This window comes from Myodes glareolus, chromosome 9 (assembly GCF_982192425.1).
Source record: "Myodes glareolus chromosome 9, mMyoGla1.1, whole genome shotgun sequence".
NCBI classification, from domain to species: Eukaryota; Metazoa; Chordata; class Mammalia; order Rodentia; family Cricetidae; genus Myodes; species Myodes glareolus.
The window spans coordinates 95,484,218-95,501,324 of record NC_142034.1 but is presented as its reverse complement, the minus strand read 5'-3'; the positions used below and the strand labels follow the sequence as shown (position 1 = coordinate 95,501,324).

The window sequence follows — 17,107 nt, the reverse complement described above, 5'->3', positions numbered from 1 at the left end:
TCTTTCAAATAGTAATATCACAGAGAAAAGGGAAGGGCAGTTATATTAAAAACAGGTTACCTCTTACATGCCGACTTCTCTGTGAGCAGCTCTGGAGAAACATACTGTGCTGTTCCTACAAATGAGTTGGCCCTGGCTAAGTAGGGGAGGAAAAAAAGAAAAGGTCATACTTGAAAATGCAATCCTTGGCCCCCAACCACACTGGCTCTCCTGTGTATTCTTCAGAGTATCAATATCTAACTATAGCAGATGGGAGGTGGTTGTCAGCTCAGCTGGTCACCTGGACTAGACTGAGCAACCAAAGGACCCTACTAAGGATACCTGCTATATTCTATCCACCTGACACCTCCTACCTAACAACCAGATGTAGGAGGTACTCATCACATTCATTCATCATTTTGCCACTAGAGCAAAGCAATGTAAGGATAGAGGTCCTGTCTGCGGTACTCACTGTTGGGCCTGTGGCATCTAAATACCCACTGAATACACAGCGGGCACAAATAAACAGCTGCAGATCAGAGACCATCCTCTTTTCAGTCAACACTAGCTTGAGCATTCAAGATACTAGAGCAAAAAGACTTAGCTCCAGCCCAGGGACTGTCTACATTCCACTGCTTATAGTTCTGGCCCACGAGACACTCATCTGCAAGCCACAGAGTAGACACCAGGTGCTTTGAACCCATATAGGCGTCCACATCCCATTCACTCCAGGCCCTTGAGGAACATAAGAACTCAGCTTCCATGTGGCAGATACAGCAGGGCTACATTTTTATACTTTTCTGTTTTGTTTTTTGTTTGTTTATTTGCTTTTCAAGTCAGGGTTTCTCTGTAGCTTTGGTGCCTGTCCTGGAACTAGCTCTTGTAGACCAGGCTGGCCTCGAACTCAGGGATCTGCCTGTCTTTGTTCCCCAAGTGCTGGGATGAAAGATGTGCACCACCACTGCCCAGCTCACTTTTATACTTTAAAAAGTAACTACAAAGCAGTAAGTTTAGACCTATGCTGAATTATCAGATTCTGAAGAAAATCTACACAAAGAAAGACATGTTCAAAGCACAGCCCAGCTGTACAGTTCTTAAGGCTGATTCAGGATCACAGCCACATTCTAGCTCCATATTCTAGCTTCCCGCACAGGCATGATGGGAAAACAGACTTCACAAGAAAGAGTTAAGAGATGGGGTGGCTGTAATGGATTAATAAAAATGCTGCAGGATCCCTGGCAGCTGCAGCAGCAGAAACACTGCAGGTTCCAGCCAGTTCTAGGAAGGGACTGGTGCAGGTCCCTGAGTGGCAGCAGTGGGCCATGTAGCAGCAGGCAGTGAACAGCGGGTCCCGAGAGCAGTCAGTCCCAGGCAGGGACAGTGCAGTTCCTCAAGTGGCTGCAGCAGGCCACAAGGAGAGACAGACAGATGGACACAAGACCACACTGCAGGTCTCTGAAGGCAGCTGGTCCCGGGGAGGCCAGAGATATGAATAGGCATGCCATGCAGAGTGAAGTTGGATATTTATTTAGTGGGTTATGGAAGGGAAGGGGGAGGAGAAGAGCAGAGAGAGAGAGGGAGACAGAGAGAGAGAGAAAGAAGGGGGGAAAGGGGAAAGTGAGGAGAGGCAGAAGCTGCCTCTTCAAGAGGGAGACAGAAAAGAAAGAGACTCAGGTTGCAAGCATAGGCCTGCCTCAGCAGAGAGGGGAGTGGGTGGGGCTTGTCTCTTAAAGGGACAGAACAAACTATTACAGTAGCTATCTTGTGTAACTTTAAAATGGACAATGTTCAAGGCTATAATATAAGGTTATACCAAGTCTATAAAATCAGCATTGTTGGACAGAAAGATAACTACTACTGACTTGGAATGAGTCAGTCAGGTATCAGGTTTAGCAATGACAGAAGGGGCAGCAAGGGCACAATACTACACCACCTAAGGAAGTCTCTTTCTTCAAAGACAAGGCTTGTTATCCCCAGAAAGTAGTATAGGTATGTCACCAGCACAGAAGGACTGTACAGAAGCAAAGAACATATAAAATCTGACAAAGAACATGTGTGGGAACAGCACACAGAAGGAAATGCAAGGTTCCAGCTGGCCATCTCCTACAGCACCATGTGAACAAAACTTGTTTTCTTACTTAGACTCTATTTCAGTCCCAGCTGTAATCCTCTCTGGTTCCCATGTATTGGCTTGCTGTTTGTAGAAACAGGCCATAAGCCTACTACACTTTGCTCTTGCATCGTCTTTTCCAAAAGGTAGCCATAGTCATAAAACTACACACTGCAAAGTGCTTATCAGACTCTTCCTTCCACTAAAACAACTGTGTTCCAAGCCTGTGACCAACCATATCCCACAGTGCCTTCCTTAATAGTCTCTCCCTCTCACTGAGACCCCAAGCATAGGCAAAAAGGTCACACAGCTCAAAATGAGTCACATGCATCTCGAAAACAAGGACCCTTTGCAAGATCATTATTAACCTACCAGGCAGCTTTCCCTCCCCCAGACAGCATCATCAGTGGGTTATTGTCTCAACTCAATGCTGTGGTAGAGTCCTTAAAAGTCTAGTTGTTCTTTTTTATATTTCTGAAGTGGGCAGTTTCTATCCACTAAGGATGTTAGCAGCAGAAGGGCAACAAGCCATTCTACTTTTCTGGCCCAAATGGAGTCTCAGCAGCCCCCCCCCTCACGACCCCGACAGTAAAGGTGTCACAGTATGATCCAAGGCTATGTGCTAACACTGAACAGAACGTGAAATAAATAGGCAAAATTAGCCCTTGCTCATATAATTTTCCTAGAATCTTCCTGAGGATGCATGGGCCGTCACAGGCAGCTATATACATCAGATGGAAAGACTGAAGGATGGGTGAGAAGAAGGTAATAGAGTCCCCAAGGATGTGCTCTGAAAGTATCACCTGTAGTACATATAGCTGCCACCAACTCCACCCTTAGTTCACAAGTGACCTGACATATGTTCTATGGAGCAAGAACTAGCAGAGCGATCTTTGGTCCTTATCTACTACTAGATTTCACACACTTTGAGGCGTCAAAAGGAATCTCTGTATTAGCGGTAATAATCATACAATGGAACATGTTGCTCAAAGTTGCTCTTGGCATCAAGCCTAGAACAAGGCTCTACTGAAAAATCAAGCAAACATACCTTGTTTGCTCTCTGGGGATAACACTTTTGCTGTTCCAAAATCTGTGATCTGGATGTGCATGTCTTCATTTAACAAAATGTTTTCTGGTTTAAGGTCTCTGTAAAAGTAGAATTTTGCCTTTAAGATAAAATGTTTAAAAGTAGCAAAATTATCATATACTGTACATTTTGATGGAAACACAATAAAGGGATGAATCTTTTCCTTTACAGACTAAAAACCAAGAATACAATCCCAAAGTTCATATTAAACAAGTATCAACAGCATAGAATATAGGTATTCCCAAATCATTTTATAACTGTATTACTTTTATCTTCAAGCAGGTGAGTTGTTACAAACATCTTAACACCTCCGCTTCCATGGTCTCTCTGCTTCATCTACCATTTTTAGTAACATTTTATTTAACTTTTATTTTAGTTCATAAATCACAGTTCTAATTTGCCTTTATCAAAATGAAGAAATGAAAAATGTGACCGGAATTGGAGGAAAATGGAGGAGGGGAGGAGGTGGAAATTTTTAATAAAAAAAAAGAAAAAAAAAAGAAAAAAGATGTTGTATAAAGTAATTATAACACCATGGAAGTAATAAACATAGTCCTTTTTTTTAATAAAAAAAAAAAGCTATACAGCTGACAAAATAAAAAGTGCCAGATATCTGATCTGCTAGTGTCACAGGAAGACACCTCACCCAAGTTGAACTGATGTCTTAGACATGAGACTTTGAAGTGCAGATTCCTTTCATTTCCAGCCTGTTTTCAGCTTTCTCAAGTGAGCCATCACCTGGAAATACCTACATCATAACTTTTATAAAGTCAGCCAACGCTGACCCCAGAGAGCTGGTGTGAGTTATCTGTGCACCTCAGAGTCAGTGTCCCCTATCATTCATTACAGGGACTATGCTGTACACACCATCTGGAGCAGTGTCCATTACCTGTGAATGATGCCCTTTCCGTGCAAGTACTCTAAAGCAGACACAATCTCAGCCGTGTAAAAGCGAGTACAGGTTTCATCAAATGAACCGATTTTGCGGATGTATTTAAGTAACTCTCCATTTTTGGCATAACTAAGGCCAAAATCTGAATATTGGCAGTTAAGGAAGAATGGAAAAATATGTTGTTGTTGTTGTTGTTGTTGTTTTCTAAAAATTAACCTTAAAAGCCCCATAAGAACTTTCTTTTCATCAAGTGCAAATTGAAGGTACCTATGCTCCAAGACCAGGTGTCAGCACAGAATTTCTAAGAAGACAATGACAGTCCCTGAAAAAACATGGACAGCACCTCTCCGTCCAGGTGCCCTTCTAGACACATGGTCCTCAAAGGCCTCTGTGGCCCATGAAAGGAAGCTTCTAGATGGCTGTTGGACCAATTGACCATGGCCAAGGCACTAACAACTTGTGGACAGCTTTAAAGTGCAGGAGAACACAGTTCTGAAAACGGCATCCTAACAGAACGGAGTGGCTACACCATGGCTCTTGCCTGAACTTGCTGCCTTCCACTGGCTATGCTAACAATCCTGTGCATAAAAGTGACATGCTTTATAACAATTTTAATTTTCCGATTCATTTGATCTATTTGAGAAATACCTGCTGGAGAGATGAGAAACAGTCAGCCTCTCCTTCCCACACACCTCCCGCCCCCATGTTCTGCTTATGATTTTTCTTCAAAGGGGGACAGAATGCTGACAAGAAACAGTTCCAAATGACTGTTTTCCTCCAAAGCACCAAACATTTGTGCTTCTTACTGGAAATCTCCAGATACCACACCTCCCTGGCAGCCTGGGACACAAGGGCCCGAATGCTGACTAAACTAAGCAGCAGTCCAAATCCAAGTTTGAAGTTCATAAAAGAAGCCAAGATGAACTTCTTGCTCCGTTCTGGCTTTTGTCTGTCAAGGCATTCCTGTCGACCACCAAGGAGGGAGCCTGAGACTCTAGAGAAGAAAATAAACCAAGAAGAGACAGGACTACAACCAAAGCTGGTACAGATGCTCCCAGCCAGGCCCATCTCTGACTACCTATGCTTTGTGTCAAATTGACATAAAACTAGCTAAGACATGGACGGTATCAGTCTCCTTTTTGAGGGAGTAGACAGGATGCAGCTGGGCAGGTCTCTGTCAGAGTCATCTGGAAAGAAATTTTCAATTAAGAAACTGCCTTCCTAAGATTTGCCTGTAGGTAAGACCGTAGTACATTTTCTTAATTAGCGATTGGTGTGGATAGGTCCTGCCCATTGTGGGTGGTACCATTCCTGGGAAGGTAATCCTGAGTTGTACAATAAAACAGACTGAAAAAGTCATGGGAGCAAGCTAGTAAGCAGCACTTACTTACTTCTGCAACAGCTCCTGTCTTGAGATTCCTGCCCTAATTTACTGCTCTGACATCCCTCAGTGATAAGACTCTGATGTGGAACTCTAAGCTGAAATAAACCATTTTCTTCCCAAATGAAGCACGATTAACAAAAGCTTAGAGAGAGAAATTGGGGTTCAACCTTAAGACCCAAAAAGCAAAACAGCCAGTCACTGGCTCTTACCTCAACCTCAGTCGGCAATGGTGATCCTGCCTCCAGGAATCTCAGAATGAGACTGCACTTGAGAGTTGTGTCCTCCTGTTTTATAATCCTCTCTATTTTTGGGATTAAAGGCATGCACCACTACCGCCTGGTTTCTATGGCAGTTAGTGTGGCTACTGGGATTAAAAATGTGTGTCATTGCTACCTGGCCAATGTAGCTTTTACTTTTCTGATCCTCAGGCAAGTTTTATTTATTAAAATACAAGGGAAATGCCACGATTTCCCAAGTTGTTTGTTTTATCACATCAGTAAATAAAACCCTAAAACATACCATGGAGCCACCAATTCCAGCCTGACATTCCAGAATGTTCTTTTAGACTTTAACAATCTAGTGGGCATCCTAAGAACATTCTCCACCCCCTTGGTCATAGTCAGTGCTCCAGGGCTGCAAAAACTCTCACAGACTGGGTGAGCCCCTGTGAGGGCAGGCACAACCAATTGCCTAATCAGGGAGCTCAATAGCCCAATGTGTGCAATTTGCAAAGGAGGAACCTGGTCAAGAGATTAAGCAACTGACTCAAGTTCACAAAGCAAATAATGGACAGGACTAAAACCCAGTCTTGTGGTCCTGACTTCATGCTGCAAATGAGACATAATGAAGACAAGCAGGCAGACTGGTCTGGTGGAAGATTAAAGGTGATGGGGGTAGACAGAACTTATGTCTAAGAACTCTTTGGTCTTCATCTGTGTGTGAAGAGGAAGGTTCCCCCATTGGTTCTGATCAAGCCAGGACTACACCAACATAGGGAAACCTTACACTTGACCAAGCCTCTGGACTCACTTTCCAAGGCTGCTACAGTAAAATCTAATGAAGAACCCTGAGTAGTTCCTGAGTGAGCTATCTGTCTGTTCCCAGTCTATAGCAGAAGTGTCCCTAGGTTCTCCTTCATCTCACTTGTCCTGAAGGGGTGTGAGTTCATCCTGAGTCTCTCGAGGGTAACGAAAAGTGAATAGACAAGGACTAGTTCCTCTCCACCCCTTGAAATTATGACTAAATGAAGGACAGTGTCATATCTGGGCATTTCTTCATGCATAAAGTTTCATTTTTCTTTCTCAATACAATGTATAGTGAGGATTATCAATAAGGGAGAAGCTACCGGATCTCATTCTCGTGGGAGGTAGGAGAGTCATTACAACCTTCTAGGTCTTAGAGCAAGAACAGTATGTGCCATTAGACAAAGATCTAGAGTTCTTTCCACCTGGACTGGTGGCCAGTATCATTTAGAAATCACCATGCAAGGACATTCTGGCCCGACTTCTAAGCTCTGATCTATCACTGTAACCCTAGTAGATGAAGTCAAGCATGGGTGATTCTATCTTGGCTATCCACAGTGTCTCCTCAAGGATGCATGTGACTAGGGCTTGGTCTCCAGGTGGTAGGACTGTGAGGTGGGGGAATCTTTAAGAAGTAGGGTTTACAGCATTTCTTTGGGGTACTGGGCTCCTGAAACTCACTGGAACTGGAAATTCTCCCAAAAAAGAAGCAAGTCCAATCACACCTACTTACTCTGCCTCCTGGCTTGAGATGTGATCCCGCTTCACACGATGTCCACCATCCACTATGTACTTACTACAAAGCTACACCATGTACCATGCAAACCATCAGGACATTCAGCCTCCTGTGAATTGTGGACTAAACAAATCTCTAAAGAACTAGCTGCCCCAGGCAGCACAAGCAGATGCATCCAGCAGAAGTAGCTAGAGCTGTCATCAAAAGTGGAAGTAGATGGTAGGTGTGGTGGAACATGCCTTTAATCCCAGCACTAGGGAGGCAGAGGCAGAAAGATCTTGATGAGCATGAGGCCAATCTGGTCTACAAATTAAGTTTCAGGACAACCAGAGCTATGTAGAGAAACCTTGTCTCAAAATAGATAGATAGATAGATAGATAGATAGATAGATAGATAGATAGATAGATAGATAGATAGATAAAATTTTTTAAAAAGCAATGAGTACATAAATAAAAAGTAGAGAGAAGAAGAGGAGGAGGGGCTGGAGAGATGGCTCAGTGGTTAAGAGCATTGCCTGCTCTTCCAAAGGTCCTGAGTTCAATTCCCAACAACCACATGGTGGCTCACAACAATCTAAAATGAGATCTGATTCCCTCTTCTGGCCTGCAGGCAGACACACAGACAGAATATTGTAAGCATAATAAATAAATAAATAAATTTAAAAAGAAAAGAAGAAGAAGAATGTGGACAAACAATGCTGAACATACACACAAGGAGAACTGCTGGAGAGGCAGTTCAAACAACCCTAAGGAGTTGGAGGGGCTGAGCAAGCACAGAAGACAGAGCTGCAGAGCACTCTGGGTTCTCGAATTTCTCAAAGGCCCAGTCAAGTTGTCCTTCTAACCAAACTCAGAAAGGAAGAGGGTATGGAGAAGTTGATGCCAACTCTAGGAGCCTGAGAAGGCCCAAAATTATTTTTCCTCTCAGCTCCTCAGTTTTCAAAAGCAGGAGTCAATAATACCTAACAGACACTCCAGAACATTGGCTAAAGGAATGAGGGGACATTTCTGCATCGATGTCCAGCAACTCCGGCTAAAACAGCAATCCATTAGGTACAATATTTATCGATAAACACCAACACTGTGGGAAGGTTTCCCCTTCGGAGATGGCACATTAGTAAGCGCCTCAGCCGTGTGCTGGTACCATCTGTTGCCTCCACGGATATTAGTTTCCACAAGGATCCATGCTGTGCCCTTTCCTTTCAAGGAACAAACAACGTAGTCACTAATCTAAAACACAAGGTGGTTTTCAGACATCACTGACCATGCAAAGGATACACAACTTTTCGTCGTCCTGAAATGTAAAGTAAAGTTTCACAAAGAATGGGTGATCCAGGCGTGACATCACATCTCTCTCTCTAGTTACGTACGGGACTTTGTTCTCTTTTATAATGTGACGTTTCTCCAGAATTTTAACTTAAGAAAATGTGAAAAATAGTAAATTTATAAAGGTAACTGACATAAACTGTAGTTTTCCCAAAACCACCCACTCAAGCTTTCATGGTCTAGAAGACTAACCTTTGTCATAAGACTGAAAACAGCACAGACCTACCACTACCCCGGGCTGCCATATGTACAAAAGTAGCACTGCCCCTGAATCCCAGACACACAGCTCACTGGAGTTAGTACTTACTAGCATATTCTCTGGAAGTGGCCAGTTCTCGGGCCAGAACAACCTGGTTTGGGGGGGAAAAACACAGTGTAATAATGAATGAGTCAGTAAGTCAATGTCACCCTACACAAGCTGTCCAGTCCATACATACAACTTGAGATTACATTGGATCCTGCACTAACAAACACATCAGAAAGCCACTGTCTGTGTTAATATTCTTAAAAAAAAAAAAGTAACATGACAGCAAACATTAAGTGGTAAACAGTAATTGTGCCATCATTTTGAAATGTTCATAATCAGTTAGCTGCCAGAAGTTCTCATGGTATAGTCAAAGCATAAATTTAAGAACCAACAGTGCACACCTATAATCTGCACACTCAGTCAGAAGCCAGAGGTAGGAGGATTCCAAGCTCCAGGCGACCCTGTTACACAGTAAGAACCTGTTTCAACACCCCCTTCACAAACAAAAAAAAAAAAATTATTGATTGACAAGTCCAAATACCACAAGTGGGTACTGAAAATTTCTTTAGAAAAATAACTTCAAGAATACCTTTAATCCCACTACTTGTAAGGTAGATCTCTGTGAGTTCAAGGCCAGTCTGGTCTAAAAAGTAAGTTCCAGGACACCCAGGGATGTTATACACAGAAAACTGGACTTGAAAAACAAAAAAAAGCAAAAACAAAACAAAACAAACAAACAAACAAAATATCTTTTCATCTCGGCAGTGGTGGTGCATGACTTTAATCCCAGTAACTAGGGGACAGAGGCAGGTGGATCTCTTGAGTCTGAGGCCAGCGTGGCCTACAGAGCAAGTTCCAGGATAGCTAGGGTTACATAGAGAAACCCTATCTTAAAAAACAAAACAATTCCAGGACAGCCAGAGCTGTTACACAAAGAAACCCTGTCTTGAGAAAACCAAAACAACAACAACTAAAAAAAAAAAAAAAGAAAGACAGGCAGACAGAAAGAGTAGAGAGAATATGACTTTCCAATATAGGTCCCGGTAAAAAGCTGCCTTTGACTTAGGCTTCTCCAAATAATTGCTGTCATATATCTCATTTAATAGCACGAACACAGCTATGGCTCTACTGTGTACCAAGAACTAAAATAGTACAGAACAAACCCTCTTTACAGAATGCTTTTCAAACAGACCACACCTCTGCCTGTCAGATTCTGCTTCAGGGATAGAAAACCAGCAAACTCTGGGCACACCCGAAGCACTAGACCAAAAGGAGCTGACAGGCCCAAGGTTTAGGGAGGGGCAGCTTTGCCAAAGATGCTTTTGCCCCAACATGGCTGATAAATGCAAATCGATGTGGTTTTTAGACACCTGCAATGATAGACCAAGAATCAAAGAGCAAATGAAACATGCCTCAAGAAATCACTGAGCCTGGTGGAAAATAACTATAGGAAAGGGTCACCTGAGACAGAACTCTGTAGACCCAGTCCCAAAACCGTGTTATGATATGCCCACAGCCATCAGGAACAAGGCAGGATTCAAAGTATTTAAGTAGAAAGATCTCAAAGAACTTTCTGAAAAAATATGCTGTATACACATGACTCACAGTCACTAGGGTGGGGGGAGTAGGCTGGAGTAGTGTATTTCCCCTTAGGAATGGAGACTATATATTTACATTCCTTCATGAACATGCATGATTAACTTTCTATGTATGAAAAGGAAAGGAGGAGTTGTTGGAGAGTACTTTGGTTTACTGGAATCCATTCTCAGGAGGGAATTATTTATTTGTTTTGGGGGGACAGGGTTCATTATATAGCCTTGGCTAGCCTGCAGCTCACTATGTAGTCCAGATTGGCCTTGAACTCATAGAGATCCACCTGTTTTATCCTGCTGAGTGCCGGGATTAAAAGCATGTGCCATCATGCCTAGTTTGTGAGCTGGTTTCTAAACTTAGCATTTCATAAGCAGGTTTCCTGCAGAACAGAGAGAGTCTTCTAAAGAATTGCAAGGGACATGTTGCTCCCTGTCACCAGGAGTGATGTCATTACTATCTTGGATGTGATAGTGTGCTTTGGAGCAGGTCTGCTCTCTAGCACCAGCTTCAAGCTCTGCCAAGTGAATATCCTGCTCAATCTGGCTAACCGTATGCCCTTTATTCCTCCCCTGGAAATCTAATTTAAGTGTTTGCTATTTCAGGAATAGAGAGATGAATCAGTGTAACACCTCATTTGAGATCCAGGACTACGGATTTCAAGAGCCAGGAAGGAGTCTCCTGCTGGCAGTGCTTTCCCAGGTACCTAATGGCATAAGTTCAAAATGACAATGAATAAGGAGGATGACTGTGCCACCCAGGAAAGATGGTGAGAAAAAAATATAAAGGAGTAAACTGAAAAAAGGAAGAACTTCACTAGAATATCATCTGTAGCTGAGTGCAACTCCCAGGGATCTCAAAGCAGTTTCCTCTTCCTGTAAGGCATGGTGAGTTCCAAAGGCATAGAGAACAATCTTCATAATTGAAGGCTTTTTTTTCATAAGGCCTCAATCCTATAAACAAACTTAACATCAGAGTTGTTACTTACAGTGAAAGTAAATTTCAGTTAATTTAAAATGAGATGTTTGGAGTATAAGTAAGCTATATTTTATATTCTTTGTATTTTAGAATCTTTCACAACTATATATATAAAGCTAAGAAAAAATTCAGCTAGTCTTGGTGACACTCATCTTTAATGTGTGCATTCAGGAGGTAGAGGAGGCAAATCAAATTTCTGTAAGTTCAAGGCCAGCTTGAGCTACATAGGAAGTTCTGGGCTAGTTAGGGCAAGAAAGTGAGACTTTGTCTCAAAAAAAAAAAAAAAAGAGAGAGAGAGAGAAGAAGAGGAAACAAATTGCACATATGGATTCTTCATCTTCACAAGGTCAGGTATAAGACAACTGGTTGTTTAGGAACTCTCTAAAAGTTAGTCCCTCTGGCACTACCCTGGAGTGCCTATTTCAGACTGGAAATGGAACACAGAAATCTGTTTCATTGGCAGTGGTTTGGAATTGAGAGTGACCCCTGGACCACTCTGCAGAAATACCCACTTGGCCTGGGAGTTAGAAAAAAAATCTGTAGAATAACTCTCCAGCAAATATTTAGTGTCATAGTTTAGGTTCTAAAGCAAACGAAAACAAACAAACAAACAAAAACAAACCCAGACATAAAAAAGGTCACTGAATGCTACCAAAAGTCTCCAAAAAGATACTAACTTTCAACCTAAAGAACTAAAGGCTTCCTAAGGCCCCTCCAGTAAGACTGGAAGACACAGAACATACATGCCCATGCTGTATTAACTGTAGTTTTAAAGTAACATGAATCAACAGCTGCTTTTGTTTGTTTTTGAGACAGACATTCATTCGATATGTTACCAAGGGGCCTTGAAACGTCCAGGTTTAAACTCCTTTGCCTCAGTCTCCTGAGTATATGGAGTAAAGATATTGACCAAAACAAGAGAAGAAAGAAAGAAAGGAAGGAAGGAAGGAAGGAAGGAAGGAAGGAAGGAAGGAAGGAAGGAAGGAAGGAAGGAAGAAAGAAAGAAAGAAAGAAAGAAAGAGTTTAAGCAAGCTTTCTTCAGGTAGTCCACTCAGGGAGCCCACTCCCTCCAAGACTCTAGTGACATTCACAGAACGCAACCCACAAGGGCATGAAACCATCTCCTGGGGAGATCAATGCCTGCTCAGATGTTCTCAATACTCAGAGATCTCAACATAATCCTCCACTCAATAAGCAACAGCAGCAGAGGCACATACTCACTGTCGAAAAAGAGCCCTCGCCAAGGATTTTCCCAAACTTGAAGTCTTCAGGCCGCTTCTTGCGAGGTTGTGGCGGCAGCTGGGCAGGGTGCTGCTGCAAGGGGTTGGTACTTGGTCGGGCTTCGGCTGTGGTGCCATCCATGGTGGGTCCCTGCCTGGTAACACCACTAGGCATGCCAGGGGCCGAACTGGACTCAGTCTGGGACCTCACCATTGATGGGGATGGGCAGGAACATAGCACCACACTGGACTGAATGGGAACAGCATCATACTGCAAACACAGAGGAAAGAGGTGAGAGTCAAGGGGCTCTCTTGTCCTAAGTAGATGAGCCCAAATACAAGCACTTTATTATGATACTGCTGAAGGCAGAGCAGCACATCTGTCTGACTCTGGGTATCCACTGCAGCCACTTTCCCTCCTTCTCCCTTGCTCACATCCTCAGGTAAGGCGTGTCCTCACATCTCCCTTAGCACTACTTCAACCACCCCAGGGCCAGGCTAAGGTAAACAGATATAATAGTGTCCATCTGCAATTCTGGAGTATGTTCACTTTATACAGAGACACCCAATGCTGGCAAGATTTATGATAAAGCAAGAATACTCATGATTATGGCTAATGTTACTATTAAAGAGTTCCTGGAAAGCAATTTGGCAACTGTTAATAAAATGATGATAGAACAACTGTCAATGAGACAGAAAGATGAGAGGAAGCACAGTTAAAAATTGAAGCATAGGGCTGGAGAGATAGCCTCAGAGGTTAAGAGCACTGGCTGCTCTTCCAGAGGTCCTGAGTTCAATTCCCAGCAACCACATGGTGGCTCACAACCATCTGTAATGAGATCTGGTGTCTTCTTCTGGCATGCGGATATACATGAAAGGAATGTTGTATACATTAGAAATAAATAAATAAATATTAAAAAATTGAAGCATAAGCAATGTGTGGTGGTGCACACCTGTAACCCTAGCATGCAGAAAAATCATGGCTTCTGGGCCAGCCTGAGTTACATACCAAGATCCTGCACCCAAAAAAGAGGTGGGGTAGGAGTGGGAAACAGGCACACTGAGAAAGAAATTAAGTACTCAGGGCTAAACCTGCAGTAAAAATTTTAAAAATTTTACCCACATCCATAAACACATTCTCTTCAGCTCTGTCCTTAGTATATCCTCATAGTTGTGACTATCCTGACTATAACAGACTGGGAAGATATAGCTAGCTCACTCAGTAAACTACTTGATTTGAAAGCACGGGACCTAAATTCAATCTGCAGAATTAAAACAAATAAGCAAATGTGGACTGGGGATATAGCTCAGTAGCAGGCAGGTGCCTGGCATGCATAAGGTCCTGGATTCAATAACTAGTACCTCCATGCCCTCTGCCCCAAATCAATAAAAACAACAACAAAAAAGCCAAACCTGGTAGTCCACCTTTAATCTCAGTGCTGGGAAAGTGGGAAAGCAATTGCTAGTGTGTTGTCTAGCCAGTTTAAGTCTAATTGTCAAGTCCAAGACCAGTAAGACCCTGTTATTTAAAAAATATAAATAAAAATTGAAAAATAAAAGCTAAAAGAAAAGGATAGAGCCAGGCAGTGGTACACGCTTTTAATCCCAGCACTCCAGAGACAGAGGGAGACAGATCTCTGAGTTTAAGGCCGGCCTGGTCCACAGAGTGAGTTCCACAACAGTAAGGCTACACAGAGAGACCATGTCTTGAAAAACAAAACAAAACAAAGGAGAGGAGGAGGAGAAAATGGTAGATTGCATACTGTTCAAGTACACGCACCACACACTCCACCCAACCATCATGAAATGAATTCAGTATACCCAAGTTACTTAGGCGCTGGTCCTTAACAGTCCTCACTCAAGAACTCTAGGGAACTTATATAACCCAGTGCTTACCTAGCATGTGTAAGGCCCTAGGTTCAATTCCCAGCACTACATAAAAGAAAATTTAAAAGTACATGGAGTCAGGTTCTGAAACCACCTGCCTGTTCTGTAAGACAGCAGCACATGGGGGGTTGACCAAACATGACCCATTCAAAACTGAAAGCTGTCTGATCAGATAAAATATGATGAACCTCAGAAAAGGCCATGAGTTCACAATGATACAAACATAGTTTCTTTCTTTTTTCCATTTTACTTTTTAAAGTCTAACAATATAACTCCATGAGTTAAGTAGACTGAACGGTTAATTGTTAATTTATGTAAACAAGGCAGTATGTCAGTGTATGAGTTAATTAGGACAGACAAGGATGACTACTTTCTAGATAAACAAGGAAGGAAAAGGGAAATACAGAACCATAAAGAAGCCAATGCTTTCTGGGCAGTAGTGGTGCACACCTTTAATCCCAGCACTCCGGAGGCAGAGGCAGAAGGATCTCTTTGAGTTCAGGGTCAGCCTGGTCTACAGAGCGAGTTCCAGGACATGTTCCAAAGCTACAGAGAAACCCTGTCTAGAGAAAGGAAAAAGAAAAGAAGTTAGCTTCTGGAAACACAGTGGGACACATGGCACACAGCAGCCGAGTGAGCAAAGCTCAGCTACCAAGAGCTACAGGAGATGCTCATCTTGAGACTGCAAAATGCATAACAAATCTAGAAAGAACATCTTGTGACCCAAACATGATGAATACCAAGGTGGAGAAAAGAGCAGCAGATGGTAACACGCAAGGGTGTCTTGGCTACCCCCACAGTGTAGTGTGTGAGCCTGGGCTCCTAAGAGCAGCCTCCTCAGAAGGTCAAGGCAGCAGAAGCACACTCCCAAAAGTTCTAGCTAAGCAACCACCATTAGTAACCCTGTACCTGCTCTGTGGCAGGAGGAAACGACCTTTTCTTTCAGGTGAACTCATCATCGTGCCAGGTAAAGTATAAATAAGATCATGTATTAAAAATATGGAGGTGCTAACCAAACACATTACCAATGAAATCTGACTACCTGACTGCAATAAGGGTCTAAGAATCTCAGCAAGTAATTAAGATTTCACTTTTCTGTGTTTGGAGCAGTGCTCAAAGTTTCAATTAAATTGTCTGCAAATGTAGAGTTTAAAAACTTGAATAAAAAGAAATATAACAATACTAGCTAAGTGTTTCCCATACACAAAATCCCTTAGACAAGGGATGTCTTTGGCTTAGTGAGTAAAAGCTTATACTGTTCAAGCCTGATGACCTGAGTTCAGATTCTGGGAATCCAGGTAAAAGCTAGATGCATACCATTGTGTCTATGATGCATCTGTAATCTCAGCATTTCTATGGCAAGATGGGAGGCAGACAGGAGAATTCTCCAGAAGCCCTTGGATCCGCTAGCCTGGAGTATGCAGCACAGTAGCAAACAATGAAACTGCCTCAAACAAGGTGGAAAATGGGTACTAATACCTGAGGTTGTCCTTTGACCACCTTATGCACACCATGGATGGCACAAACACACCCTCACACATGAACACTTATATACATACACTACGTATGCACACAAAAAATAAAAATAAATTTTAAAAAATCATGAATATAATTACTATTTCCAACTTAGAACTTCAACCTAAGAAAATGAAGTAACACTATTTTAAGAGCAGATTCATAAAACATAGTGGCCAGGGGTATGACTCGATGGTAACACACTTGCCTAGAATGCAGAAGACCAAACACGACTAGGAAAAAAATTTTACTCTACTATAGCTTTGGATATTTCAGCAAAAGCTGAGACCAGCTGAAAAGTTCAAGACAAAGATGATAGATAGGTAAGCCAAGGTATGCACACTTAGTGGAACACTATGTGGCCCTTAAACATAGATATAAAAGGTGTAAAAATATGGTTATACAACTGGAGGAGCTGGTTGTGGTTATATAAGAACCATTTGTACCCTTCTAGAATTTTTGGGGGGTGGGGGTTTCAAGACAGGGTTTCTCTGTGTAACAAGTACTGTCTTTACTAGAACTCAGTTTGTAGACCAGGATGGTCTCAAACTCAGAGATCTGCCTGACTCTGTCTCCCAAGAGCTGGAATTAAAAGCGTGTACCATCACTGCCTGGCCCCTTCTGGAATTCTTAGAAAACAAATATTAAATAACTTAAAATTAAATGAAATCAAGGCTAGAAGAGTAACTCAATAGTAGAATGTTTGTCTAGCATGTGGATCCCCAACACTGTCTCGTGTGTGTGTGTGTGTGTGTGTGTGTGTGTGTGTGTGAAGTGAAATATATGTATAAGAGAAGGTATAACTGGTTAAATAAAAATAGAAGACTCTATTGAAGAGAATGATGAGGGTGATAAAACAGGGCGCTGGATTGCAGACTATTACTTACATCACATTTTAATAGAACAACAAAAACCAAGTTAAATAAGTATAACTTGAGTCTAACAGCTCCAAGCTTTGTATTGGTGAAAAAGGAGGCAGGTAGTTTTTCTGTGGTAAAATTCCATGTGCTCAAGAAGCTAGACTTTGCAAAATAAGGTGATATACACTTTTAGTCCCAGTTCCCAGGAAGCAGAAATAGGAAGATTTCTGTGATCAGTTTGGTCTATATATAGCAAATCAAGCCCAGCAAGGGCT

General features: G+C 42.3%; 1 protein-coding gene across 2 annotated transcripts in view; it reads right to left on the bottom strand.

Moving 5' to 3' along the window:
* Pdpk1 (3-phosphoinositide dependent protein kinase 1) overlaps nt 1-17,107 on the bottom strand; it is a 67,897-nt gene that overhangs the window by 24,341 nt on the left and 26,449 nt on the right. For both annotated transcript variants that reach the window (XM_085694702.2, XM_048436305.3), the window contains exons 2-7: nt 12,572-12,841; nt 8,843-8,885; nt 8,488-8,625; nt 4,066-4,210; nt 3,138-3,235; nt 61-136 (exon numbers count right to left, since the gene is read on the bottom strand). In XM_085694702.2, the coding sequence (XP_085550828.1) occupies nt 61-136; nt 3,138-3,235; nt 4,066-4,210; nt 8,488-8,625; nt 8,843-8,885; nt 12,572-12,841 (770 nt within the window). The remainder of the gene's footprint in view (nt 1-60; nt 137-3,137; nt 3,236-4,065; nt 4,211-8,487; nt 8,626-8,842; nt 8,886-12,571; nt 12,842-17,107) is intronic.